This window comes from Galeopterus variegatus, unplaced genomic scaffold (assembly GCF_000696425.1).
Source record: "Galeopterus variegatus unplaced genomic scaffold, G_variegatus-3.0.2 Scaffold1146, whole genome shotgun sequence".
In the NCBI taxonomy this organism is placed as follows: Eukaryota; Metazoa; Chordata; class Mammalia; order Dermoptera; family Cynocephalidae; genus Galeopterus; species Galeopterus variegatus.
In genome coordinates, this window is record NW_007727257.1 from 83,653 (window position 1) to 111,499 (window position 27,847).

The window sequence follows — 27,847 nt, forward strand, 5'->3', positions numbered from 1 at the left end:
ATTCATGACATCTTACCCCCACAAAATTCAAAAACATTTTTGTTATGTGATCTTCAACTTTTCTTCATGACAGAATCTTTTCTACCTCCTTTTGGTTTTCAAATTCCTGCTTTGTTCTTGACCCTTTTGACTTGTCTCTGCGGACTTATGTGGACTCTGAGTGTGTGTGTTTGTGCGTGTGTGTGTTTGTGCGTGTGTGCGCGTGCACATGGGTCTGTGAAGACAGATTTCATGGAAAAGATTTGGCTAAATTAGCTGCCTGACTTTTACACTCTTTCTCTACTGTGAGATGCTGAAAACTTAGGGTGGAGCAAACAGTTCAGGCATTTCTCACTGAGCTGGACTAACAAACATTCAGACAAGTTTTGGTGCTGCCAAGAATTTTTTATATAACCTTAGTTTTGGCTCATCATCCAAGTTTGCTGTACTTCAACTTTTTCATCTGTAAAATTAAAAGAGACAATCATATTTCCATGTCAAAGAAAGCCATTTGGAGAGATGGCTACGGTAAATTATCCCATATCCACATACCAACTACTGTGGTACTCAGAATGTACCACTGACTAGACATGGTGGGGACCTGCATGGGCTGGTGATCCTAGAAACCCCATCCTTTTCCAAGGAGGGGAGGCAGAGTCTGGCTAGAACCTGCCACAGCTCAAGGACTTTTTACATGAAAATTAAGCTAAGAATGTTCAAGGAATGACTTTTCAAATTTCTATGTGATCCATTTCTAGTGACTGCTACCAAGAAATAACCAATGCCCTCATCACTGAAGGTGCCCGAGAGTCTCAAGTGCAATCTTGTAACAAAGTTGTTCACTTTTCTGTGATCCAAGGTGCCCAGTTATGTACAGCAGGTGCCAGCATAACCATTAGAATACAGTGGGATTGGTTGTACTAGACTGGTTGGACTCTTGTTTGGAAATATCAAATATCATGCACATGTTCAAGCTCTGTGCTCTTTCAACTTCTCATCCTTACGTTTTGTGTGTATGTGTGTGTTTTGAGGGTGGGCTGCTCAGAGCCAACTTAGGATATCGAATACCTCAAGATTCATAAACTGAGAAAGAAGAAAAGTAGGAAAATGCAATAGATAAAAAGTTAATGAGGAGAAACACAGCTGTAAGTGCCCTGGTTGACTTCCAATTGCATTCACATCCAAGAAAGGGTACTTTTTGCTATTTTATATTTTTCTCAATAAGAATTCTATGTGGATGCTTTTCTGCCCTCCTTGCTTCCTACCTACATGAAGTCTTAATATTTTCCTTGCTCCTGACCATGGGAGAGGAAGAAAGGAAAAATTGTGGAATCTCCCAAGGCACTTAGCCTTATTCCTATTCCCACTGAGAACAGACCACTCCACCTCCGCTCATGATGTTTTGAAGAAGAGATGTGGGCACACGTGGATGTGTATGCATCTAAGCAACAGGACTTTCAGTTCTCAGGGAGACTAGCTTCTACTTCTCCAGCCTCTTAGGACTGAACCACTCATGGGACGTCTCAAGACCACATGCGTTCCATAGTGTAAAATAAGACAATCAGCAGGATAACAAGGTTGTTCCATCACAAACAAAGAAAATACTCCCTTCATGTAATGCCTGGATATTTCTGTTAAACTTTCAGGGGTCAGCTATCCACAAGCTAGGTAGAGCAAAAGAGAAAGCACTAGCTGGATAAACTATAATATATCTTTCCATCCAGTTCTAAATGAGCCCTTTCATCTACCATCAAGTAATTGATATTGGCAATGGGGACCTGTTTGTTGACCGTGTGTGTATGTGTGTGTATTGCTGGGTGCACAAGCATGAGAATACTCATGGCAAGGAGGTCAGATCAGGAGCACTTGTGCTGTTTGGCTGAATACATGGAAGCAATTTAAAAGTTACTGAGAGCATGACTCAGCCAGAGGCAACATTATGGCCTAGTCTCTGGTTTGCAGATGGTTCTTTTATGTCAGACAAAAAGAACAGTAAAATAGCCCTTGACTTCAAAAGAAAATGATCAATTACAATTAAAATGTGACAAAGACAATGACAGTTAACTACAGACTGTTCTGAATATGACTGAGGTTTCAGGAAGACATGCTTACGATTTTTTAAAAAACACCCCTCCCCCCGGAAACAAGTAACATCCTTATCTAAGAGAAGCAGGCAGCTCTGCATGTTCCCATCCCTGTGCCACCTCCCTGAAGCCGTGCTCCTGTTAGATCTCAGAGACCATGAGACCCGTGCTGCAGGGAGGACTATGGAGGCACACCAGCGGGCTTGGATTCTGTGGGTAGAGGTGGTGTGACAAGCAACTCCCTCTCTGCCCAGGGTGGTGGCCAAGGACTCTTTGATGCTGTAGACCAGGGATATCATGTGGCTGGACTCCTTGGAGATGTTCAGGACCTCAAAACAAGGCTGGATCCAGGTCCCTCAGTCATCTCAGGCAAGCACAGTTATAGATGGAAGCAGATGTGGTGTGGCTCTTGCCTTCTGGACACTGCCCTGGCAGCTGGAACCTTCCCTGGTATTTTTAGCATTGGATCAAACCACCTCCAGTCCACAAGTGGCTTGAAGGTGGCCCTTAAAATATGCTTTTTAATTTTACTTCATTTCTTACTTCCTCTTCTGCTGCCTCTTGAGTTACAAGCAAAGATGAAGAACAGTAGCTGTAATTCTATCCTTGGTCCAACTGTGCCCAGGAAACAAGCTCCAAGTTTAAGGTGAGCTTTCTAGGAGTGACTAAGAAATGGACATCTGGAAGGTGACCAGCTTTAGGTCTTGCTCTCTGAAGGCTCCCTACTTTCTGAAGCTGTCATCAAAGCCAGTAACCCGGGAGGAACCAAGAGACTCGGGCGCAGGCTCTTGGCTTTACTTGGACCTGAAGCGAAGTTCCATTGTGAACCCCCTGTTCTTTTCCTTCTTCCCATCCTCTCTCACCTTTTACAGGTATTTATAGGCAAAAATTGACGTCAACACCTCATGCGTAAAACTGCTTGGAATTCTGGTCTATTCAATTCATTGGTCCAACAGAGATTTATGAATGTTCTACATGAGGATGGCTGCCTTTGCCCCTCCTGCCAGCTGTCACCAGACTACTTGTTCACTGGTTATAAAAGGTCTTGTAATTTAATGAGATGGATTTTGCTCTAAAATGTTAACTATCCCCATTCCCAGGAGCAGAACTATCTACACTCAATGGAGCTTTTGAGAAGAAAAATTATGCCTCTAGACTTACATTTTAATTTTCACTAGGTATCTCCCCAATTGTCACTAGTTTTGCTCCATCTTGCCAATAATAATTCCTTCTCCCCCTCCAGTCTCAATGAAGAATGGACTTTGCTCACTTTTTTGAAAAAAAGTCTTGTCACTGCCTGTAACATATTTGAGCTCGGTTCTCTATAGCGTGCTTTAAATTAGCACACAGTGGCAGAAGATGCCTCCCAAAGGAGAATAATTCACAGCCAACGACAGAATGAGATTTATAGAGGAGGCTGGCCAGAAGAAAAGGGAACATTCTCGGTTACTAGAGCAGCTTAAGTGAAAGGACAGTACCAGCTCTGAGAGTTTCTTCAGAGGGACAGACAGAGGCTGACACTGACTACAAGGAACAGGACCGACTGCTAAGTAGAACCAAGTGGGACGGGTGGATAGGCTCAGAGAACAAAGGGACGGGACAGCCATGAGGTTAGAAGTGATGTTGCCTCCCCGCGGTACCGAATCCCTCCATGTTTACAGAGAGCAGAGTAGTTGAGACACTAGAAATTTCTCTGAGCCAGCCCATTCAAATCCTAAGTTACTTTGACTTAAAATATACAGATCAAAGGTAAAGTGCTCAAGTACCTCAACTTGCATCTTCCCTCTGGGAGAAGTGGCCCTTTCAACAAAGCCTCAGGAAGGGTGAGAATCCACAGAGTCCAGGAAAGAAATACGATCAAGACAAATTCATGAGCAGCACACAGTTCCTCCAAGTCTGGTCTAGCAGAGATACACGTGTGGGAAGTCCCAGCACAGTGGAGTACACTGGTCCTACAGGGCCACCATTTGGGACCCATAATGCTGTGTGATTAGTGGGACTGAATTGTGACAAGGTTATTCTGGTACTGCAAGTGTTAAAAACAAACCAAAACAAAACAAAAAAAAGGCTACATGTTAGAACAAAGACAGATCAATCCCAGCACAGGTCAGATTGTTTGATACTCAGTCTGGGTAGTGAAGTGTCTGGATACACACTCCAGTCAAAGCTCCTGATACGTAACATTTTATCAGTATCCTTCATGGTCTCTGTCTTTGTCACTTACTTTGTGTACATGTGGTATTCCAAGTACACTCTACTAACCATAAAACAGTCACAGAACAACTTCAAAGGACAAAGCACAACTTCTAAAATGTGAATTCCCATTTAAAATAGTAATACCATGGAAGTGCACACAGTAGCAGACTGCAGTGATCGTGTGTGCAGGAATAGACAAACAGGGGTGGGAGGGATTCATCCTCAGGCTTTACTGCAGACTCAAGTATCCTGTGGGCAAAATAAAGTGACTGTTTTTCAATTCTTATCATATTATTTACAATAATATCAAATATTTGCTAGTGCCTTTCATATACAAAGCACTCAGGTGCTATAAGAAATGTGAAGATGAATGAATACTCGGCTCTGACCACAGGGAGTTTAGGATCTAGCAGGGGATATAAGATATGCAACCAAATAACTATATAAGAGGGCCTGTGATAGTGGCCACTAGGGAGATACAATTAAAGTGTTATGGGCATTCACGAAATGTCTTAAAATTTTTTCCAGATGGAAGATGGGGGGAGGTGGAGATTGTGGCTGTTTGCTTTAGTCTTTGAAGACTTACATAGAGGGAATGGATATTAAGCAAGAAGGGAATGAGGTGGAAGATGAGGAGGAGAGAATTTCGGGCAAAGAGAACAGTTTAAGAAAAGATGCACACAGGAAAAAAGTTGGTATGGGAAAGCTACGGGACAAATGTGTGATTCTGCATGTCTGGGCTACAGGGCGCACACACAAGCAAATAACAAGAAGTTATTTTTGCTGGCAGACTGCTGGCAAGTGAAGCCCACTGAAGGCTGTTTTTTGAGTAGAAGAATGACAGTATCTGATTTATATTTAGGAAATGAGTATTGATAAGAGCAGACTCACATATAAAATCTTGGAAAAATGCTAAAAGACACTGAAATAATTCGGGCTAGATGGAAAAACCTAAATAAAAAGAGAATACTGGAAAACTTTAGGAGTAAGAATTAACAGGCTTCCCAAATGATTAGAAGTGCAGGATGAGGAAAATGGAGGGGGCAAAAGTGCCCGCAAACCTGTGGTTTGGCGACAGAATGAAGGACAGTACCATTAACGAAAAGAGGGAACTTGGTGATGATGTTGCTTTGCAGGGATGGTCTTGGATATCTGAGTCAATATGCAGTTAGTCGTCCAGAAGGTGATTGGAAATTAGTGCACTAGGCAGAAGAAAAAAGTAGGGTCTAAGAATGAAGATTTGGAATTCATTCAGTCACCGAACTTGTGGAAGACAGAAATATTGCTATGGAAGCATGGAGACAAGGGGGACAAGAGGGTCAAGCTCAGAACACCATGACGAGTCGATGCTGAGGGGACAGGAGTGACAGCAGAACCTGCGAGGTAACGGAGGACCAGAGAGCTCGGATGAAAACCAGAATGTACTAGCTCCCAATGGCAGGTTTAGGTTAATGTTGATGAGGCTGAAGAGCAGGCAAAGAAGGAAAAAGGATATTGGATTTTGTAACAAGAAGTCATTGGGACGTTGCCAGAGAGTGGGTTCAGCAGAGTGGCAGGGTGGGGCCCATGATAAAGCCATGCGCATTAAGTGAGGAAGTAGAGGAAGAAAGGCTACCCTTTCGAGAAGTTTGGAAGTGAAAGATAGAGAGAGGACAGGAATTTGAGAGTCTAATTGGAGTGAGAGAAGATTTGGCTTTAGGGATGGTTGTAGGACTTGTTTTGTGAGGGCTGCAGGCAGATGTGTGGAAGGGATTGCAGGGGCAACAGAGAGAGGGTCCTTTGGCTGGAGGGCACCTCAGAAGCACACAGAGGGTGGGTATCAGAGCACGGGGAAGTGGGGCATGAGTTGGGGGGGATGGAAGAGATGAGTGAGGGACAGGAGAAATGTAGAGAGGAGAGGGTATATGAGAATTCAATCATCAGACATCCTTTCTTGGTAACACAGGAAAGATTGCCTGTTGAAAGAGAGGAGAGGAAAATGAAAGGAAAATGAGAGAAAGAAATGTAACAAACACTGAGAATGTGGCATGGAGTCAACTCTGGAGAAATAAAAAAAATTAAAAGAAAAAGAAAAGATGTCCAAGTTGGGTAGGGTTCTGGTGAGATGAAATGAATTGAATTCCTGATTCCTGCTCTTCAGTGTAGCGTTAAGTCCTTCTCTTCTTGGAGATGGAATGGATGACAGGGGATGGGATAAAGAGTCAGATAAGCAAGGTAGGTGCGGTGAGGAGACAAGAGGAAGGGAGACTGCTGGTGAGGGAGTACTGCTGATGTGGTGGGGCACAGGGACAGGCTGAAGAGGGAGATAACTGAGGCCAGATGGGTTTATGGACCAGAAAAACAGAGAAGGCTTGAAGGAAGGCAGATCAGATACAGAAAATGCCAGGTTGTGATCGGAGAGGGAATTTCAGCGTTTTAGCTCTGGGAAGTGTAATAAATTCCAAAAGAAGAGGTCCAGGCTTAGCCATGATGAGGAGGACTAAATCCCTGCAGTGTTTTTTTAAAATAATCTAATGGACATCTTTGACTCACACCCTGAAACCAGAAAATATTAAACCTGCATGTATAATCACACAAATTTATGCACATCTATTTATATATACATAATATGTACATTTAAGTATTTTATACTTATGCATTTGTATATTTTATGTGAGTATGATATACTCTATTTAAAAATCTTTTATGTCCTTCACAGTACTAGCCCTAGGGACATAGTATGTGCTCAATGGACATTGGTTTAATTGAACTAACATATTTAACTAGAGCTTTTATTTTTTTTCTCCTACATAGTATAGAATCTGTTCCACCCCCTAAATCACAACACTTAAATAATCACAGACAAAGAGAGTTTAGGTTTAAAGTATGGAAACCAAATCTTTAAAATGTTTTATAAAGAGCTTAGTGTTGTGCTTCTTAATTGTACCCTAATCCTTGCACCGAGTTGCATTACTTTCGCCTTTACTGAAACACAGATTCTACATAGCAGACTACAGGTCCTTTCTGCTTTCCACCTTCCATTCACATCAGAAGCTCTCACTCTCGTAACCACACCAGCAATTATACTTTCAAGCATGGAAAAGCACCAAAAACTCACTGTGATGAGCTCTAAGATGGATGCAGATGGATACACCAGCAGAAAAATGTGGAGGATCTCTAACCTTCCCACTTATTCCCAGTACTGCTACCCTAACTCATTACTCTTTGAGAAAAATTCTTTCCCCTTGCTTCAATACTGTAAATTAGAGGCCCCACGCTTCGCCAATCTCTGCAAGGCATGAGAAAAGCATTGACTTTCATTTAATGTTTTCAGTGGGGGTCTTTGCCATGGGAACACATAGGTTATATATTCTAAGTTAGAACCCATAGGGCCCCTGTGTCACTGAGTCAACGTGATTGAAACGGGATAAGGATGGGATGTGTTCAGATACCCTTTGATTTTGCACAATACTGGCACCCCCAGACTAGAATGGAATCGTAGCTCTTGATCAATTTTAGAAGTTCTCAGACTGACTAATCTGCACTTTACTGGTGTCCCAAACATTCAATAGGCCTCAAAAATAATTGCCCCACAGGTTAAGTAGCACCTGGTAGTCAAGTGGCTCCTTAACAGTTAGTATGGCTGGGATAATGGGGCACCCTCTGTGGAGGTGGGGAAGAATAGAATATAGAACAACTCAGCTAATTGGAAGATTGATTGAACCAGGACAGAGAACACATAATTACATTAACTTTTTATTATACCATTAATTAAATTTGGTCTTTCTAGCCACCTTCTCAGTAACCTGTAATAGAGGAGAAGCTTCAGTATTCCATTTTCTATAGAAAGAACCATAGTTCTTAACCTACCCTACAAGATACTGAACTTAGAAATTTATAAACTGCACTCTCATGTGACTGTATATTGAAAATAATTCCTAGGTAGGAGTCCTATTCTGGTGTCACACAAGCCTTAAATAAAAGTAGGTGGAAAATGAAATATGGTTTACATTTTTTACCCCTTAGAACCTTTATCCTTGTTCCCTACTCTGTCACTCTTAGTGATTTCTGCTCCCTTCCTCTTCTCTTGTATCATAACTTATTCCCAGGAACAGGAATGAGAATCCTAATGTAAATTAGGTGCTTAAATGTATAAAACCCTAATATGGCTTAATATGTCCCTCTTCCTGGGATTACTTTCATTAAAATGACAGATAAGCAGCTCAATGCCAAAGCAATGAATCTGTGTGGGAAGCCAGTAATTGGAGTAGTGTTGGGAACAAAAAAGAAAGGCCTTTTCAGGACCTCATAATCACACCATGAACCATACACGATTTGTAAGGCCAGACATATTCTAGTTTGACTGTCCACCTATAGCTGTTTCTCCTCCATAATGAGTCCCTTTGACAGGAAGAAGAGGCTCTGACACCCAAGTGGAGAAGGCAAAGGGCCTACCATAGCATTTAGCAGCCTCCTGAGCACACATTTTCTATATGGCTTTGGCTGTAAGGTATGGCCACAAAACCTGCAAATGCCTAATGCATTCATCAACAGCACTGCACTTACATCATTTATGCGCACATCTGAATCATTCCTAACACACCAAAGCAGACATGCACAGGGTGTCACGCAATGACAGGGCTTTTTTAGAGTGATCAAAAGAATAATGTGAGTTCTGGGATAGCTTTTCCAAAGGCTATTGCCCAAACAATCTGGTTGTTCTGTCCCTAGATCTTGAACTCACTAAAAACCAAACAAAAAAACAAAAACAAAAGCAAAGAAACCCTAGTTCTTAAATGAGATGTGCAGGTGACCAGCACTCTGCAGAGAATTCTCCAATCTTGAACTCACTAAAAACCAAACAAAAAAAAACCAAAAACAAAAACAAAGAAACCCTAGTTCTTAAATGAGATGTGCAGGTGACCAGCACTCTGCAGAGAATTCTCCCCAGGGCAGCTCTCCACGGCCACGGAAGACTGGGCAGGTGATATTCACTTAACTGTGTAGATGACTCCTATTTTATCACATTACACATGCGTTTCGGCACGACTGACACCAGCAACATTTAACGGAATCATTTGGGATTTCCCCCCAAGTACAACATGGCTATGGCCAGAACAAGGGAATACACATTAAGGATGTTTCCCAAGTTCTGGCTGAGGATACAAAGTGACAGATTTTGAAATAACAAGGTCCACTGTACATGCATCACTCTGAAGGGTGTGCACATTCTTGACTCACCAATGCAAGGGTCAGATTATTGAGGTTGGTGGAAACGCTGAGATTTAAGCATTGCCACTGAAAGGAGTGATACAGGACCACACCCACCAGCCACTTCCAAATGGAAGGGAAGGAGAGAGGCAGAAAGAGAGAAAGCATGGAATCTGAAGAAAACGGGATCACTATGTGCTCCCAAGGGTATCCACATTCTGAGATTGTGGAACCTCAGTTCTGGATGGATTGGGTCTTGTTCCACAACCATCTGTGATACAAGTGGAGCTCACTGCTGAATTCTTCCTCATGCTTTTGAGTGGCTTATTATTCCGGAATTAAGAAACATCTAGAACTTGACAATGCTCAGCCTTCCTTTCTTTAAACTTTCTTGAGCAGGCCATAAATATGTGACCTGGTCCCAATTCAAACCTTCACTTGAAGAAAAGTGACCAATTGGGGCCAAATATGAGGTTTAGAAAAATGAAATTATCCAGCTGACAGCTTCTGACCAATGGAAGGATAAGAAAAAATGTAATATGCCAGGTAAATGGATTTGGAAATTTCATCCTGTGGTGAAGAGAGTCTGCCACACTTCATAAAGCCAAGAGTCCAGTGGAAGAAATTCTATTTGTCTGGTTAACCCAAGGTCAGGTTATGAACACCTGGCTTGAGGCAAATAGCACCTTCCTGATGGCAGTAATGAGGACAAGGCAAGTATAAAGCCACCGTTGGCACAGTCCCTCACATACCTACCCACCTCCTACTTCTGAAACTAACTTCAGCAGCCTGTCTAAGGGAATCATCAAGCCATTGAGTTCTCAGTGGATCTGGTGATCCTTTCTAGAAAAGCATGCAGATTTGTAAAATAAGTATCCAGTGCTACTTCTCTGTAACCAGATATCACATGCTTCAAGAAGTAGAGTTAGTGGGAATTTTCTGGGTGTGCTTGCAGGGTTGATTTCTAAGGGTGGAGGTGGGTGGGGTGGGGTCAGTGCCCAGGTACTGGGAAGAAAAGTGACTGAGATGATTCTTAAGCATCAGAGGAGACTGCTGGGAGGTGTTTCAGGGTCAGCTTCCTGGAACCTCTCAGCCACACCAAGAATGGGAGGTTAATTTGACCTCAATTCTGTTTTAAGCCCTTTTGGGAATCTCTCCTACCATAGGTACTGACACAGAAAATATGGTGCCACCAGCTCCTCTTCACATGGAATGCTGGTAACTTATGGTCTACCTAGAAGACAGAAGTTAGGCCTGGGCTTTGCGTAGAGCCCGTCTGAACCCCATGTGAAGCCCAGGTCAAAGCTCATGAATGCTTCTCACAGACCATTAAGGAGACTGGTTTGGGGGAGTGGGGCGTGGACACTAATGACTTTCCCCTGGCTTTTTCACCATAGTGACCTCCATTCGCATTCTCTTTTCCCAGACGCCCTGAAGCAAAAGCCATACAAAACAATCCCCCCAATGGAAAATGGAAACCCATAACAAAACACTTTTCCCCCTGTTCCCATCCCCACCCCACCCCCTCCAGCCCAACACCCTGAATACTCACAAGAGAACACTTTAGCTATACAAAATTAATTAGAAAACAAAATATTTACATATGAAATAAACACCATCTTGATTTCCGTCGCCAGCGGAGACTGACAGAGCCCCCTTTGTTCTAGATTGCTGTTCGCTAGGTTAGTTGGTTTGGTATTTTATGTTAAAGGGGTGAGGTAAGAGGAAGAGTGAGGGGGTGAGCCCCTGAGCCCTGGACAGAGTCAGGGGAGCAACGTGTGTATGGCCGCTCGCCTTCTCCCTCCTGCAGATGCCTCACGCCCTCCGTGCTCGCTCGCAAAGTCTTTGCTTGGATCTAAGGTAAAGCAATCCATGCTCCTCTCTGCAGATCTGTGAGAGGTTCAGCCCCTTACCCCCACGTTCACTTTAGAAGGGAAACAAAGCTTTACAAGGCCTTCAGTTGGCTTTTAGATGAAAGGTACTGAGGTAAAAATCAAGGACGGGTGGGGGGACCGCAGGCAAGGGCGGGGGATGAGGGAGGGCCATGAGTCAGGGGGACAGGACGGCAAAGAGCAGCCCTGGAGGGTGTGACTTGAAGAGACATGGGAGCTTCCTTCCAGAGGAGGATAAGCACCTTTCTGGTTTGGGTGTCCTGTGTGCAACACGATGGTCCGGCCGTCAAGCGTCCAGACAGACCTGGGGCTCTTTGGATGCCACCCTGTGCAAGAGCAGGATGGCAGGATGGTGGAACCGACCCATAGAACACCCCTACCCCAAGTTTCAGGGCCGGCAGTGACAAGTATTCATTCCCTTTCCCAATTTTCCAACTTAAAGTGAAGGGGGCATCACAACTGCCAGCACCCTCATCCCTGGAGTTCTATACACATTTTTTTTTGTTGTTTAATTCTTGAATAGTACAATCTGAGAGGAAAAGGGGGTGCTGTTGCAGGAAGGTGGAAAGGCTTCTACCAAGAGTGTTCCCACTGGGTTCAAGTCACATTCCCAGGGAGCCAGGCCCAGTGAGGTTGTAGGAGAGCCGCTCTCCTCCTCCCCACCCCACCTTTGAATCTCTTCCTTCTCTCCATGCCTCCTGAGCTGTCCTCCTGGAGGCAGGCTCCTTTCTCTCCACCCTCTGTTCCGTATCAGTTGCAATCAGCTCTGGGGGGAAACAGGCCTGCTATGCTAGCTCCAGGTTAAGTAAGAAGGGATCAAAGCATTGAAAACATCCCCCTCTCTCACTTACCCTACCACAAGTGCCTCCCCTCTTCTTCAAAGCCTTACTTAGCTCCTCCCCAACCTCGGCCAGCTGAGAGTTGAAAAGCTCAAAAGAGCTTTATGGGATCTTTTGCTCTCAAGTAAGGGCAAAAGGATCATGGCTGCTTCTATTTCCCTTTAGCTTTCCTGGACACTTTTTGGCCCAAACTGGATGCAACTGTTGGCAATCACTGAGGAATTATTCTTGTACCTTGCTCTTGCAGGACTTTTCATCACCTTTTCTGTGTAGACCACAGAATCTTCTTTGTCAGGAACTTCCATTCTTCTCATTCAGGAAGGGTGAAGGGGAGAGACAGCCAACATTCAGGTAACATGACCATCTCTGTTTATATATAAGCCCAAACAAGCACACTGCTCAGGGATATTGAAAGAAACAACAGAATGAGTCAAGGTGGCCTTCTGCACACGTAGAGGCACCTGACCCCATGTGTGCACAGGTGCATATGGACGTACATGCACACGCAATCTACCTGCTCCTGCCTCCAGTGCACCGTGTGACACTATCATGATGCACTTTCCAGGTTGTTTAGGAATCCTCTGATCCACCAGTGACCTTTCGTTCCATTCACCACTAACGAGCCTCATGGAGCTGGAGCACACATTTTTTTGGCTTATATATAAACATACATGGCCTCCCGCCCTCTGCTTGGCACATCCTAGACAGATGTCATCTGAGCAACAAGAATTTAGCAAAAGCCTCTCTGCACTCACAAGCAGTATGCTAAATGGTCTCACTTAGATGCTGTTGCTTCCTCACCTAAACAGAAAGATCGGTTTGGGAAAATCTACTCCTGTGCTCACATGGCCTCTGTTTGCTTCTCTTTGCTTCCCTCAGAGTGGATGGCAGAGAGCTTCTCCCTGCCAGGAGGAAGCTGGCATGCCGTGCCTCCACTCCACCCTCCTGCCCCGAAAGGGCCCGTGTCGCCTCATGGGAACAGGAGTGGCTGACAGATAGGGGAGGAGGAGAGAATCGCTAAAGGGAGGAGAGATGGTGCCGGTCACCAGGGTTGCCCTCGGTAGGAACCAGAACTCCAGGATCCCATAAATAAATTAAAACAACAAGAAAGGAGCAAACGGGAACCAAGTTCACCCCTGTCACCCTCTGAGACATGCACACCACACGACCACAGCCCTGCCCCTCCCGTACCCACCTTCACCTCTCTCTCCCCTCACTCAGACATCAGACTCAATGCTAGAAAGTTTCTCATAAACATGCCCATTGCTGGAGCCATTGAAAGCCCTGGGGTTTTTGTTGTTAGGCACACAGGGGTTGGACTGGTTCCCTATACAGATGTCCTTCTGGAAACGGCCTGGCACAGCCCCGTGAAGGGCCGAGACCACCGGCTTGTTGGTGACAAGGGCCCGGAAGTCCGGCCTGGCTTTCGATGCCCCCGCCACCGTGGGCTGCCTGAAGAAGTAGGATTTGCTGCCATGGAGCAAGCACTGGTCGTCCCCGAAAGTGGGGATGAAAGGGTTTTGCGTGACCCGGTCAGGGTAGAGCGACTTGCTGAGCATGTAGCCACTGCCAGGGTTGCTGTGGTGGTGGTGTCCGGCAGCGGGCACTGAGGACTTGTTGTTGGCAAAGGTGCTGTCAGCGGCCGGCATCTCAAACATGTGGGCGTAGGGGCTCCCGTCCAGGAAACGGCCCTTGTCTTTGAGGCTCACGCTGCGCGGGGCCAAGGCGGCTTCCTCCTTCTGCAGGTCCACGAAGGTGTCGTAGGAGTGCTGGCGGCGCAGTTTGTTCCGGCCCTTCTTCGGGGCCTTGGAGTTGGTCGGGCTCTGGGGATACTTGGTGGAGGAGGCGTTTGCCGGCACGGCCACAGGGGCAGCCGGCTGGTCCAGCTCCTGCAGGGAGTTGTCCTCGCTGATGTCGTACAGGTTTCCCGCTTTCTTGCAAGCCTCGCACCGGATGCACGCCTGCCTGCCCGAGTTCTGGCCCGCCACTGTCGTGGGGTAGTTGTGCAGCTTCGAGGGGCAGCTGCGGCAGAAATTGCCCCCGGACCGGTCCTCCCAGTCCACGTTGGTCAGGTTCTTCTCCCAAGGTGCTGGCACCCCACTGACCACGCCGTGCTTGTCGCCCGTCCCGTGTTTGAGGTGAGACCTGTTGGTACAGGATCCTCCTCCACTGACTGAGTCACGCTTAAAGTCATCGCTGCGCTCCTTGTAGATATCTGTCAGGTCCACATGCTCCCAGTGAGGGGAGTTCTCCTTGGTTCGGAACTGATCCAGGTAGAAGTCCCGTAGCCCTTCCTTGTCCCTGAAGTAGCGCTTGTGGTCCGGGGAGCGGGGTGGCCGGCGACGGTAGGCCAGCTCGATCTCATCAAATTCCCGTCGGGACTTGGCCGAGGCCGGCCGCTTCTTCAGGCTGTCCTTGTATTGCTGCTTACGCCTCTTGGCAGCATTGCCCTCGATGTTTCCGTAGGTGACAGTGTGGGTGGAGATGTCAGAGACATCTGAGCGGATTAAGTCATCATGTCCACTGTAGCGGTCGCTCTTGAAGGAGAACTTGCCGTACAGGTCACTTAGCTGGCTGTGTTTGGAGGAGGGCAGGCCAATGTCCAGGGGCTTCTTGCTCACGGACCTCGGCTGGGTGGTGAAGGGTGGGTTGTCACAGTCGTAGAGCCCATCGATGGAGCTGGCACTGCCAATGCTGTGGGGCCGGTGGTGATGGTGATAGTGGTCTTGGTACACGTTACTGTCCTTCAGCTGCAGGTTACCAAATGTTCTCTCCACCTCGCTGATGTAGTCACTGAAGAGGTTCTCCTCGCAGGGGGGGTTGTTGTAGGATTTACAGTCAGAATGTGTGAAGCTGCGGCGGTGCTCAGAGATGTCATAGACGGATGACTCGCGTCGGATGAAGTCTAGGGCGCTCTGTGGGGAGCCGTTCACGCCGGACAGGTTAGCCATGTTCTTGGCTGTGCGGAGCAGGCGCAGAATGTTGGAGTGTGTGTTGTTCATGGTGGCGGTGGGGGAGTTCATCACGGATTGTCGCTCCTCGATGGCCACCCCATGGATGCAGCTGTAGATACCCTGAAACAAGAAGAGAATGGAACAGATCAAGTCTCCAGAGAGGCTAAACACGATGGCAAGGAACACTCCCCCACTGCTAGTTGCCTAACTGGATAAGAAAAAGTCAGGGAAGCATGAAGCAGATAGTGTAAGGCACTCAAAGAAAGATGTGGCTAGAAGCTTGCCTGATATATCCCCCTGAATTTAGCAAGTTTCATACCCTAGCTAAAGTCAGTGACGTGACCATCAGAGTCGGGCATGGCCATACCAAGTGACTTGAGCAAACAGACTGGAATCACGAGACATGGCGGTCTTGCCTCAGCTCCACCACCAGCTTACCTTGGTTTTCCTTTCTATGCCCAGATTTTTATATCTTAATCAACCCATAGCGAAAAATACTGTCAGCCTCCTGGAAATAAATGGCGATGCTCTACAGAGGTTGAGGTTGCTCTGCTCCAGCTGCCAGTAAAGCACTGGGGAGCTCAGTAGCTCACAATGGCTACTCTTTTCCAGCTCTGACAAATTTTGAGCAGCTTTTAGAATTTTGGTCACCAAATAACAGCTGAGCAATTCTCTTCTTGAGCCAAGCATAAACCAAATTCACAGAGAGAGAAAATTCGGAAGCCCTGGGGTTAAAGAAGGATTTTTCTCCCACTGTGCCCTACACCGTGGGAGGGAAGAACTGGGATAAATATCAAGGGCTAACTAGGAACAAATAAGTCCCTTGTTGAATTCTCTCATTAATTCTCTCGTTAGTTCCTGTATTCCTTCTTATGCTTTCTCACTCCCTTAATATTATCACAAATCATTAATGTCTTAACAAATTAGTATTGATTGGAGCTCCTTGAGTATAGCTCCTCGTACAGAGCTCTAAAGAACACTGTCCAGGAGAGGGAAGGGGTTGGGTTTCTGGAGGGCACCCCATGTTCAGTTCTGAAGCCAAGCCAACCTTCTTCTCACCTCTGGCTCTCTGCTTTGAAAGGTGGACAAACTTGGAACTTTTTTCTCCGTCAAGGGAAGGTATTTAAAGAGGAGGTTGTAATGAACTGTGTCTTTGCAACAAGGAGGACTCAGTAGGAAAGGGACGTTGTCCCAATGGGTGGGGATAAGAAGAGAGATGGTTAGAAGGAAAATGGAAGCCTAATGGGAAAGAAGAAAAGTTTAGACGAGGTGAACCTCACTGTCCCACAGGACTTCAGTCAGACAGACAGTCTTCGAGGTTTGGTGATCTACTTTCTTTCTGCACCCTCCTTTCTAGCCCTTCTTTATTATGGCCAGGAGAAAATGACAAGCATTTTTCCTCTATAGAGGCATTGATTATGTCAAAGGGCTATGAATGGGATTTCTACCACAGGCCACAAGCTCCCGTTGCTTCTGGCATCCCCCTGCCTGGGACCCTGGGGAAGGACCATGCAGTGGAACACCACAGCCCAGGGACCACAGCTACTGCCAGTTCCATCCTGATCTGATGTTACTGAATAGCCTGAGTTAACTCACAGCCAAAGAGAAAGTGGAGAAATTGTTTTCTAGCAGTAAAATAGTGCAGGAAAATGATTAAAAGATGAAAGAATTTAATAGGAAATCCATTTTCTTACATAACTCCATTTGAGCCAAAGTGGGTCATATCTGGAACCTGGACCTCAATTCCAAAAGGACATGGGAGTTCACCTCTTACAAATGAGTTTTATAACTTTATTAACAAAATCAAAAGAAGTCCACTTAAAAAAAAATACCTCCCTGTGCCTTTCTGTTCATATTCAAAATTGTGTTCCTAATGCCTCACTTTGGACTAGAAATGAAGAAGAGATGTAAATAAAAAATGACTTAAGAGTTATACTCTTGTTCCAATTTAGGAAGTTTTTGGAATGTAAATTTCTTATGAGTCAGGACTTATTTCTGAAGGTTCTGCTAAGTTCTTTAACTCCCTATAACCCACACATGGTTAAAACAGAGTGGAACAATGAACCCACGTATAATATACCTTTGTGTGTTAGAATAAGACAGATATGTTATATTTCCCTATTTAAACAGAAATGTGATTTTTAAAGAATTAAATGATTAATACGGCCTTTACAGAACTAACTAATGATGATGAAAGGCATTTGGTAAGAAGCCAAATTTTCCATTTTGATAGATCTGCCAGTTCTTACTGAGAACCAAATGCCCAAACCCCACACAGAAAGCTGTTTCAAAGAAATATAGCATCCCCAGTTTTTGAGCCATGTGAAATTAAATCACACAAACTCCTGGGGAAATGTGTATGATGTGGTTTCTTGTGTTAACAACACAGGGCTGGAGTTAGTGCCCTCTTGGGTCTTTCTGCTCTGCAGAGTGCTGGGCTAAGCTGTCCTTACAAGCTCTGGGCATCTAAATCAAAGCACTTACTCTGCTGATGGAGAAGACCATGCCAGGCTTGCCAGAACAGACACCCATAAAGCAATGCCGGAACTGCCAATAGAAAAGGTGCTCGCAGATGAAGGTGATAAGGCTAAGGGCCATGGCCGCCCCCAACATGTAGAAGACTCCCGCCATGTTGTCGATGTCCAGCTGGCTGCTCATGACCTCATTCTTCTCGTTGTGGCAGATGCCAGTAAGCCAGAGAGCTTCGAGTTCTTCCATCTCCCCTGGAGACAGGGCAGAGAAGGAAAAGGGAGAAAGAGAGGAGAGGAGGGGAGGGGAGAAAAGGGGAAACGAACGGCGTTGGGAAAGAGAAAGAAAAACACGAGAGAGAAAGAGACAAGGAGACAAAGAAAATGGATAGAAGAAGTTAAGATATTCATTCTCAATGTAGTCAATAAGTATTCAATGAAAACTTAACATGGGTTCTGTAGGTGATACAAAGACAGGAGACATTACCTTGACTCTCCATTATCTATCCAGAATAAATCGGTATAAAAATAATCAATATGACAAGCTGTATACTGGTAACACGAGTTCAAATTAGCAAGATCAATTTGGTGGACGTAATGGCCAGTGGGTTTTTATGAGGGTGGTAAGACTTAGAGGTGGGCATAGTGGACCCGTGCATTTTAATTTATTTTATACAAAGAGGCACTGCAAGCAGGAGGAACAGCATGATCAGAGGGAGGGAGGCAGGAAGACACAGGCTTACTTAGGGAAAGGCATGCAGAACAGTCCAAAGAGAACTGAAAAAGCAGCTGGACAGAAAAGACCGATGCAAGAGTGCTGAAAACCTGAGCACAGACTAAGCACTCTGCACTTTGTTTTATAGACAGAGGCGAATAACATAATCAAAGAAGTGATTCAGAAAATTGCTCTTAAAATCTCAAGAAGCAGATTGGGTAGTGGGGGGGAGATAGAGAGAGACTGGTGAAAGACTGATTGATTCCCTAGGGCCTCTCGGATACACTGATCTCTTGTAGAGAAAAATAAAAATATCAAGAGTAAAGAGGAGTAAGCTTGCATAAAATAAGACCACCAAATGCAGACCTGCCTCCGTTTAACACTATTTAAGGATGCTTTGATTACTTCAATTCATGTCTGAATTCGATGACCTTTATCCACCTCTCCGGGTGTTAAGAATTAGGAAGGTAGAAATCCTAGACAAAAGGAAAATGAAAGAAAGCATGTGCCCTAGAATGCATCTAATTCTACACAAGCAAAATTCTGAAAATCTCATGAAGAAAACTGCTGGGTTCCAATAGTTTCAGTTTGGTAAAAAATTTGAAATTTGCATTATATGACTAATGCTTTGGCAACTTTTGCAAATCATTTCTACTGCTGCTCTTCCTCATAGACACAGGCTCTGTTACTGCCTTTAAGTGACAACTACGCTAAAATTACAGAAGCTCTTATGCCAAAATGGCTTAACACTCCCACTATAACGCCCTACTTTTCCCAATGTTAATCAAATCCCTTTGTACTCATTTCTGCAATCAAACTATGATTTTCCTAACTATAGGAGCAGCCACATTTATCTGGAGTCTCAAAATCCGCCTGTGATCTTCTGCTTCTGGCCTCATCACTAACAGCAAAGATTCTGCAGACACACTTTAAAGAACCACTTGGCTGCAAACATACTTTAAAGAACTGCTTGGCCTGTGGAGCCAAGAAGAGTCAGGCTGCTCATCCGTAACTAGAGTAGCTTATGTGAGGCTAACGGGAAGAGTGGGAACTTCGGACAATACGAGGAGGAGGGATGCAGAAGGCAGGAGTAGAATGAAGTGGGAGATGAGATTTTCTCAAAGCAAGATGGCTGCTCATCTACTGCCAGAGTGACACTGAGGAGTGGCTTCTTGTGTCTGCCTCTGAGGACCCCAGCCCTGCCTCCTAGCTCTTCCAGTTGAAAGAACAAGATGGGAGAGAGGAAAGAAGGAGTAGCTGGCCATGAGTTTAACTCTCTACCCTTTCTCTGGGCACGTAAAGAGCAGAGACCTTCACAGTTCTATCCACTGTTTTGGCCACATGTGAAATGATTGATTGGAACATCACATATCAACTTCTATTTTATTCCTGAAGGTTTGATTATAGCCTGCCCTACTGAAACATACCTCCTTGACCAACTACTTTAATCTTCTCACCCATCTTTTACCCCGTTGTGGGTTGAACTATGTTTCCTCCAAATTGATATGTTGAAGTCCTAACCCCCAGTACCTCAGGCTGTGATTTTATTTGGAAATAGGGTTATTGTAGATATAATTAGTTAAAATGAGGTCGTCCTGGTGTAGGGTGGACCCTTAATCCAATGTGACTCGTATTCTTAAGAAAAAGGGAAATTAGGACACTGACACATATAGACAGAATACACATGGATAGAACACCATATGAACATTAAGGCAGAGATTAGGGTGATGCTTCTACAAGCCAAATGCCAAATATTGTCAGAAAACCATTAGAAGCTAGGGGAGAAGCATGTAACAGATTCTCCCTCAGCAGCCCCAGCCCTGCTGACACTTCGATTTCAGACTTCTAGCCTCCAGAACTGTGAGGCAATACATTTTTGTTGTTTAAGCCACTCAGTTTGTAGTACTTTGTTACAGCAGCCCTAGAAAACGAATATGTATTTCCATATCTCATAATATACTATGAAATGCATTTCTGGAAATGCATGGCTTGGAGGAATGGAGAAGGAGGAAAGGTTGTTGTATTGGACTGGCTATTTGTAGAGACAAATGGGTACTCTTCTTTTCATTGACTCACCATCTCCAAAGAGCTGCAGAATAGCAAGGTCCACCTGGCGCTTCCACCCAGAATCTTTTTGGATGGCAATGCCATAACCGGTGGAAGCAAAGACCTTCCCACTGCCAATGGTCACCAGCTTGCAGCCCTCATCTCTGCCGGCCATGTAGTTCAACACTGCTGCATCGTAGATGAAGGCATCCAGCTTCCTGTACAAGAGAGAAGCCAACAAAATCCAAGGGAGGAATTTCAGAACAAAGCTACCTATGGGGCTGTTAATATGAAGCAGTAAGGTTCTAGCAAACTATGGAGAGAATTGGTTCAAAGTAAGGCTGAGGCTGGAACTCTGCCAGAACCTAAAGCTTTACATGATTTCAGGTTGAAAGGAGGAGCTTTTTCTCTCCCACTGGGAATGGTAAGAATGGAAGTTGGGCCTGAAGCCAACTCATAAACTGTGTCTGCAAAAGAGAAGGAGTAAAAAGGAATCAATAAAAATAATAACAGAAAAAATGAAAAATCACCACCACAATGATAACAACCAATAGCATGGGTTAGATTTATATAACATTTTTCATTTCTCAGTTCATTACAGTCCAGAGTGTGGACACATGTAGGTGTATGTGTTTCAAAAGACGTGCAATGCTATTTTTGTGGTCAGAAAGGTTCCAATATTCCACTAGGCAGCACAAGGATGAACTGAGAGGTTAAGGTGGTGATGGCACAGGCTCGAGTAAGAGCAAATGTGTAAAACTGCGAGAGAAAGCAACATACAGAAGAACTCAGATCTCTCAAATTCCTAAATTCATAAAAACCTCATTTTATGTACTGTGCTTTGCAAAGACTGGATACATACTGAATACATAGGGGAGGGAGTAAGACTAAGGGTAAGGGCAGAAAGGCATAAATCAATATTTGAAACCAACATTTAGACATATTGAAGATAGAGGGAGAAATTCAGATGTAGTCATACAGGTAGCAGAGAGGTCTGCATGAAAGAAAAGCATGAATCATTCCCCTCAGTTTTATAAGTTAAATAGCTTTGCTCCTCCTTGAGAAGAACCAAGCCCTTTCTGGCATGATAAGACAGAAAGTTTAGTAAAAGTTACCCCATAGAAAGGTGGCACACCCAAACACAGAGCTCTGATATGACTGAGAACTGTGGGTGTATCAGGGGACGGACTACCCAAGTGGTCCCAGCCCCAAGCTCAAATCCTGTCTTCTAAAGTCTGCTGTGATTTTACATGGTGATAAGCTACAATCTAACAGCATTTTAAGTAACATATGTGTAGGTGGCTCTTCCAGACATGGAGTTACTGGGGTACTGAGAGGAGGTCCGAGTGCTGCTAGGCATCATACAGCAAAGGATATCAGCTAGAAGACCCCTTGACCCAACCCCCAAATCCCAACAACTACAATGCTCAGTTGTCTATCATTTTCCACAGCTGTGCCTTCTGGAGGCTAAATGATCATAGGGACAAGCGTGGCTGGGACTATGCAAGCCAACGCATTTGTAGTTCACGCGCTCTTTCTAATGAGCAAATGCTCCCTAGAGTACAGAGCTGGGTCACAAAGAAAGCCAACACAATGCTGGGATGAGAGATCAGTCAACACATTCTTACTGTTCGTCATCTAAAAACGTTTACAGTTGTTTCTTTTATTTCTCCCTTGTCCACAGTCACAAGGACTGTCATTTTCACCTCTTAGACAACAGGTGTTTAAATTTAACTTGCAAATTAGTAAAGAGTAAATGAAGTCTTATCTGATTTAATTTTTTATGGCACCAAGTATGGTATACTAATACATCTGATTCAATACATGTTTAATAAATGTGAGGAACATATTCGGAAGCCTGAGCTTGGAAGCAGTTCTTACCCTGTTTTCAGGGAGAGCAGTGCATCGTCTACACCCCTCTGGTTGAACTTTCCCATGTAGGCATGCATTTCTGCATAGTTATTGCGAATATTCCTCTCTGTGCTTCCATTGGGCACAGTCCCAAAACGAAAAGGGGGTGAGAAGTCATTAGGTCTCTGGAACTGGAAAGAAAAAGAGAGAGAGAAAAAGAAGATGCTTTAGAAAATGTGAAGAGACAATTAAGTTAGCATCAGTGGATTTATAGTGGAAGGGACCCAACTATAATTCACCCGGTACGTTAGCCCTCACTCAGAAGCAGCAATTGCTGTCTGAAAGTGGACTTCAATTCAACTCAGTTTAATACATATTGTTGAGAGATTTCTATTTGGTCAACCCTGACTTTAATCTACAACCCTTGTAGATCTTTTTATGCACATTACACAATAACAGTGTTGATGAGCCCCCCCCCCCAAATGCTGTTAGCTTAACTGCAGTGAACTAATCACCTTTATTTCCAAAAATTGTGTAAAACCTGCATCCAAGTCTCTTAATTTAAGGGCTTTAAATACATCGTCATTACATTATTAAGACTACAGGGCCCTAGCGAGGTGAGCTATGTTATGCTCCTGAGGATAATTTGTTGATTATAAAATATGTTTTACTAAGAAATTTTCTCTTGACCTCCTCTGATGCATTCAAAGCTCAAATTTACCTTACATGGGTTGTAGGATAAATTGTAAAATCAAATACAATTTTAATTATGTTTCTCCCCTTGCTTAGGAATTGAGAATGAGTCTCCAGTGCCATCATAATAAAGCGAAACCTCTTGGATTTTCACCCCTATGACATCAACTTTATTTCTGGCTATTACCCTGCCTGCAATGAGTAAGTCTTTATGTTGCTTCCCGAACACATAATTTGTCCATTTGTATCTTCACGGCCTTATATAATGCATCTCCACAGCACAAACTCACCTTTCTCTCTAAGCCAGTTCATGTCCTTTGTTTCAAAATATAACTCAAAGCAATTTCTTCAGAAGACTTTCTGTGAATACCTTCTTCCATTAAGTCTACCCAAAAATGACCCGTCAGTACTTGTTATTCTTGGTGTAGATCATTGTAATTCACACCACAAATTCAACTACTCTCCAGATGAGGTGGCTAAGTCATGAGCACTAGTCTTCTGGTATAGTCATTTAGAGTTTAACCTCTAGATTAACAGATGTGGATTAAAGACCAGCTCTGCCTCTTACTACTGTGCTGACCTGGTGCAAGTAAGATGAACTCTCTGTGTATCATTTCCTTGTTTGTAAGGAGACAATAATGCCTAGTTTTCAAGATTCTGTGAGGACTAAAGGATATAATGCATAAGAAGTGCTTGGCACAGCACTTGGCACACAGTGAATGCTAAATAAATGTTCCCATATATTATTTTAAATTCATGTCTATATTCTGCATTTCCTAGTAAACTTCAGGCTCTCCAAGCTTCTCATTCTATTAGGATAGTAATGATCATATAGAATATGACCAGAGTAGCTCTGCTGGCCTTGGCATAAGAAAGGTGATGAGATTCTTCTTGGTTTCAATACTGTACCATTTACTTGGAAGATATATTTGAAAATCTAACCTGCCAATTCAGGAGAACTCTGAACCTTTGGAACTGCCTGGGCTTAGAAGCCATTCTTTTCCTTCTCAGAAAAAGGGGGTGTCATGGACCACAAAATGCCACAGCACTAAGAACCATAAGTGTCATCTAATTGCTCAGTGCTCCCCAGTTAAAAGTAGAGTCATGCAGTGGTGTTAGCAATCTGTTGTGCTTCAAAAGACCACTACCTCCTAACTGAAAAGGCTCCCCCGTGGATTCATCACAGTGCTTTTTGCCACTAAGAGTTTTTGTTTGATTATTTTTAAAGGGCTTGTGATTTTTAAGTGAAAAAAGACACTACGAAAGAGTCTAAGAGTTTCAGAGGTGAATGGGACACTCAGGGTTAACTAGTCCAAACCTTTCATCTTACAAATGATGAACCTGAGAGTAAGTAATTTGCTCAACATCACACAGTGGTGGTGATGGCAAACTTTAACAGGGCCCCACCGGCCTAATTAATAGTTACTCCTGTCTACTACTATCCCCAGCAGATAGCAAGCTTAAAGTAGACAGAGATACACTTTATTGGAAGAGACAGACACCAGAGTGCTTTGCATTTCACTGTCAAATAGAGGAAGGCTATCCGCTAAATCAAAAGTAGAGTAGATTCTATGATAGGCAGCAATACAACCAGATAAACCCCCCACTTTGCTAGGACACTGACAACTGATGCTTACAATGACTAAGACACTCTAGGGCCCAAAGTATTTTCTGAAGCATCAATGAAAGCTATAATCATGTCCAATATAATTCTGGTATAAATTATTATATTCTATTTTTTTTTTCAAAAATTGGCAATCCATGCAAGGTACATGCAACAATTTTTGATTAACCACATGGAATCCAATGCCTGGAGTGCCTCACTTCCTGATGAAATTATGTTATGGCAAGTTTCCATACTTCTACATACTAACTTTTAATTTTAAATTATCTTTAGATGTCTACAGACTGTTTTACTACTGCATCCTTGAATAAATAAAAACTAAAGAAATGATAAAGAACCTAGAATAGCCAAGACAACTCTGAAAAGGAAGGAAAAAATTTAAGGATTATACAGCTCGACTTCAAGATTTATTATAAAGCTGTAGTAATAATGACAGTGCGGCATCAGCATAGACATTATCAGGATAGAATAGAGTGTCCACTGATAGACCCATACACATATGGTGCAAAGTCAATTCAGTGGAGATAGGAGAGTCTTCAACCAAAGGTGCTGGAACAATTAGATATCTGTATGCAAAAAAAAGAACTTTGTTCCACACCTCACAAGATATACAAAAATTAACTCAAAGTGGATCATATACTGAAAATATAAATCCTAAAATTGTAAAACTTCTAGAAGAAAATATAGGAGAAAATCTCTGTAATCTTGAGTTAAACAAACATTTCTTAGGTACAACACCAAAAGCACAATCCATCCACAAAAAAAAAAAAAAAAAAAAAAAAAAAAAAAAAAAATTTTTTTGGGAAACACCCAAAAAACAAAACCCCCCCAAAAAAAAAAAAAAAAATTTTTTTGGGAAACACCCAAAAAACAAAACCCCCCCAAAAAAAAAAAAAAAAATTTTTTTGGGAAACACCCAAAAAACAAAACCCCCCCAAAAAAAAAAAAAAAAATTTTTTTTTTAAAAAAAAAATTTTTAAGGAAAAACCCAAAAACCAAAACCCACCCAAAAAAAAAAAAAAAAAAAAAAAAAAGATGAAAGAAATTTGACTTCATCAAAATTAAGAACCTCTCTTTGAAAAAAGCAGTTAAGATCATAAAAAGTCAAGCCACTGACTGAGAAAAAACACAGGAAAATAAATTAAAGCTATTAGAAAAAACTAAAGAAAGCAGATACTGACATAGCAAGACATATAGCATCTTCCATAAGAAAATAATCAGAGAAATCAAATAGTCAGTTACGGGGCACAAAGAGAGCACTGGTCTGGGAGGCAGTTTGGATTTGAATTCCAGCTCTGTCTTGGGCAAGCTGCATGAACATGGGCAAGTTATTTAAATTCATAGAGCCCCATTTTTCTGGAAGCATTTTAATGAATAAGATAATATGTAGGAAAGCACTTAACACAATATCTGGCACATGGTGGAGTCTCAAAATTGTTAGCTGCTTCTGTGGGGATGAAATTCTAATATCTAAAATTGCCCTATGTAAGGCAATGTTCCCTAAGATTGAAAACTCCTGTTTTCTAATTTGTTCCTTAAACTAGGCCAGTCTGGGAACCAACAGAGAGAGCATATTGCCCCAGAATTAGCCAAAACAGAAGCAGAAGTGAGCCTGTCTTTTCCTTTGAAAATTCTTGTCCGAGCTTGGTAAGATCTGTGAGGTTCAAATAAAACACAGGTTTTTAAAAATTGCCATTGGAACTTGAATTTTACTAAAATTAATGTGCATGGAGAACTGTATGTTTAGGGATGCCCATGGGAAGAAGAAAAAAATAATCTTCCAAGTATCTTGATGATTCCAGTAAATACCCTTATAATAAAATGTACCCGAGCCATAAGGCATTATGTGGCACTTGTTTAACCTGAGTGGCAATCAATGCTCTCTGGGGATTTGGGAAGGAGTAAATTTAATGCTGTCAAGAATCAGGATGTCTTAAAATCCGTGGAACAGGTAGGACCGTGAAAATAATTTTTTTAAAAATATAAAAGCCCAAAATACTAGGGAGACCAGCAATTGAATTAAAAACTCCATATGATTTTAAAGTAGGGAATTTTATACATACTCCTTATTAATCACCTCTGGCCATCATAGGGCTTCCTTGAATTTGGAATCTTTTTCTAGGAGTCACCCAGATTGGGCTTATTAAAATTTAGATTCGAATAGGGAAATAAAAAAACAGAACGGAAAGAAAATTAGGGATTAGTCCCATTTCCTAGATGAGGAAACCAAAGCCCCGAAGAGGTCAAGTAAGTTGTTCAAGGCCACATGGTGTAACAGCAGGACAAGCTGAGGCTTGACCCTGGGAACTGACTGCGCATTGCCAGCTTGAATGCCAGCAGAGCAGTCCTACTCCTGCTTGTTGGGGAGCAACGCTAGACACTGTAAGTGGGACCACGTAGTGAGGGTGTCCTTCCCTATCTGGCATATCAAATACCAACTCCCACTCTTTCCACTGGATTCAACACATGGCTTCCAACAATTACTGCAAGCATGCACTTGCAAGAGGGCAAAACAATGCCAGAATGCCAAGAGAACTGTAATCTCACTTGATCCTCCTGGAGCAGCAGGGAATCAGAATTCAGCCCTCTGTGCTGCTCAGATCATCATCTCAGCCTTTATCTTAATGACCTCAAAGTGAATTAATCTCAGCAGTCATGCAAGGAGTAGGTGCCTGAAGGCCAGGAGGAAAGGCCCCTGCCCCCACCCAGAGATGATCAGACTGTAAGGCCCTGGGGTGTCTCACTAAAAAGCCTCTTATACAGCCTCCTGCAGAAAGAAGGGAAGAAGGGTCCAATCAGGGAAGTGGAGATTTGGTCTATTTTGTTTTATTATTTAGTAAATATATAAATTGATATTTCTACATATAGTGCATTATTAATTCATTGATAATCGCCACCCTTATTCAGCACCTACGTACAGGCTGAGGAGAATAACTGACATTATCTTTTCTGACTATAATGATTAAGATACATCAATTCATTTGGCACATATTTACCAAGCATTTATTAGTGTAGGAGACTGCATTAGGAGCTGTGGATACAAAGATGAAAAAATCAGGCCCTATTTTCAAAGAGTTACATATCAGAGTCAGACATGTAAACATTCATTCAGCTTTTCATTCATTCATTTGATCATTCACTTATTCTTTCATTTATATAAATATTCAGCAATTATTCATGGTTATCTATTGTGTATGGACAAGACTCTGGGTATTGGGGATTCAGTATTGCAGAAGAATAAGATCTTGTTTTCAAGGAATTCACATTGTAAAGAAGGTAAATAATAAGCCTGTTTTGGGGTTTTTTTTTTTTTTTT

The 27,847-nt window shown here is 43.2% G+C and overlaps 1 protein-coding gene across 1 annotated transcript in view; it reads right to left on the bottom strand.

Annotated features, from left to right (window-relative positions):
• Positions 1-13,397: 13,397 nt before the first annotated feature.
• The window catches only part of GRIN2B (glutamate receptor, ionotropic, N-methyl D-aspartate 2B), a 312,544-nt gene continuing 298,094 nt past the window's right edge, over positions 13,398-27,847 (bottom strand). The window contains exons 9-12 of the mRNA XM_008575135.1: positions 22,245-22,405; positions 20,394-20,581; positions 17,619-17,857; positions 13,398-15,254 (exon numbers count right to left, since the gene is read on the bottom strand). Of these exons, the coding sequence (XP_008573357.1) occupies positions 13,398-15,254; positions 17,619-17,857; positions 20,394-20,581; positions 22,245-22,405 (2,445 nt within the window). The remainder of the gene's footprint in view (positions 15,255-17,618; positions 17,858-20,393; positions 20,582-22,244; positions 22,406-27,847) is intronic.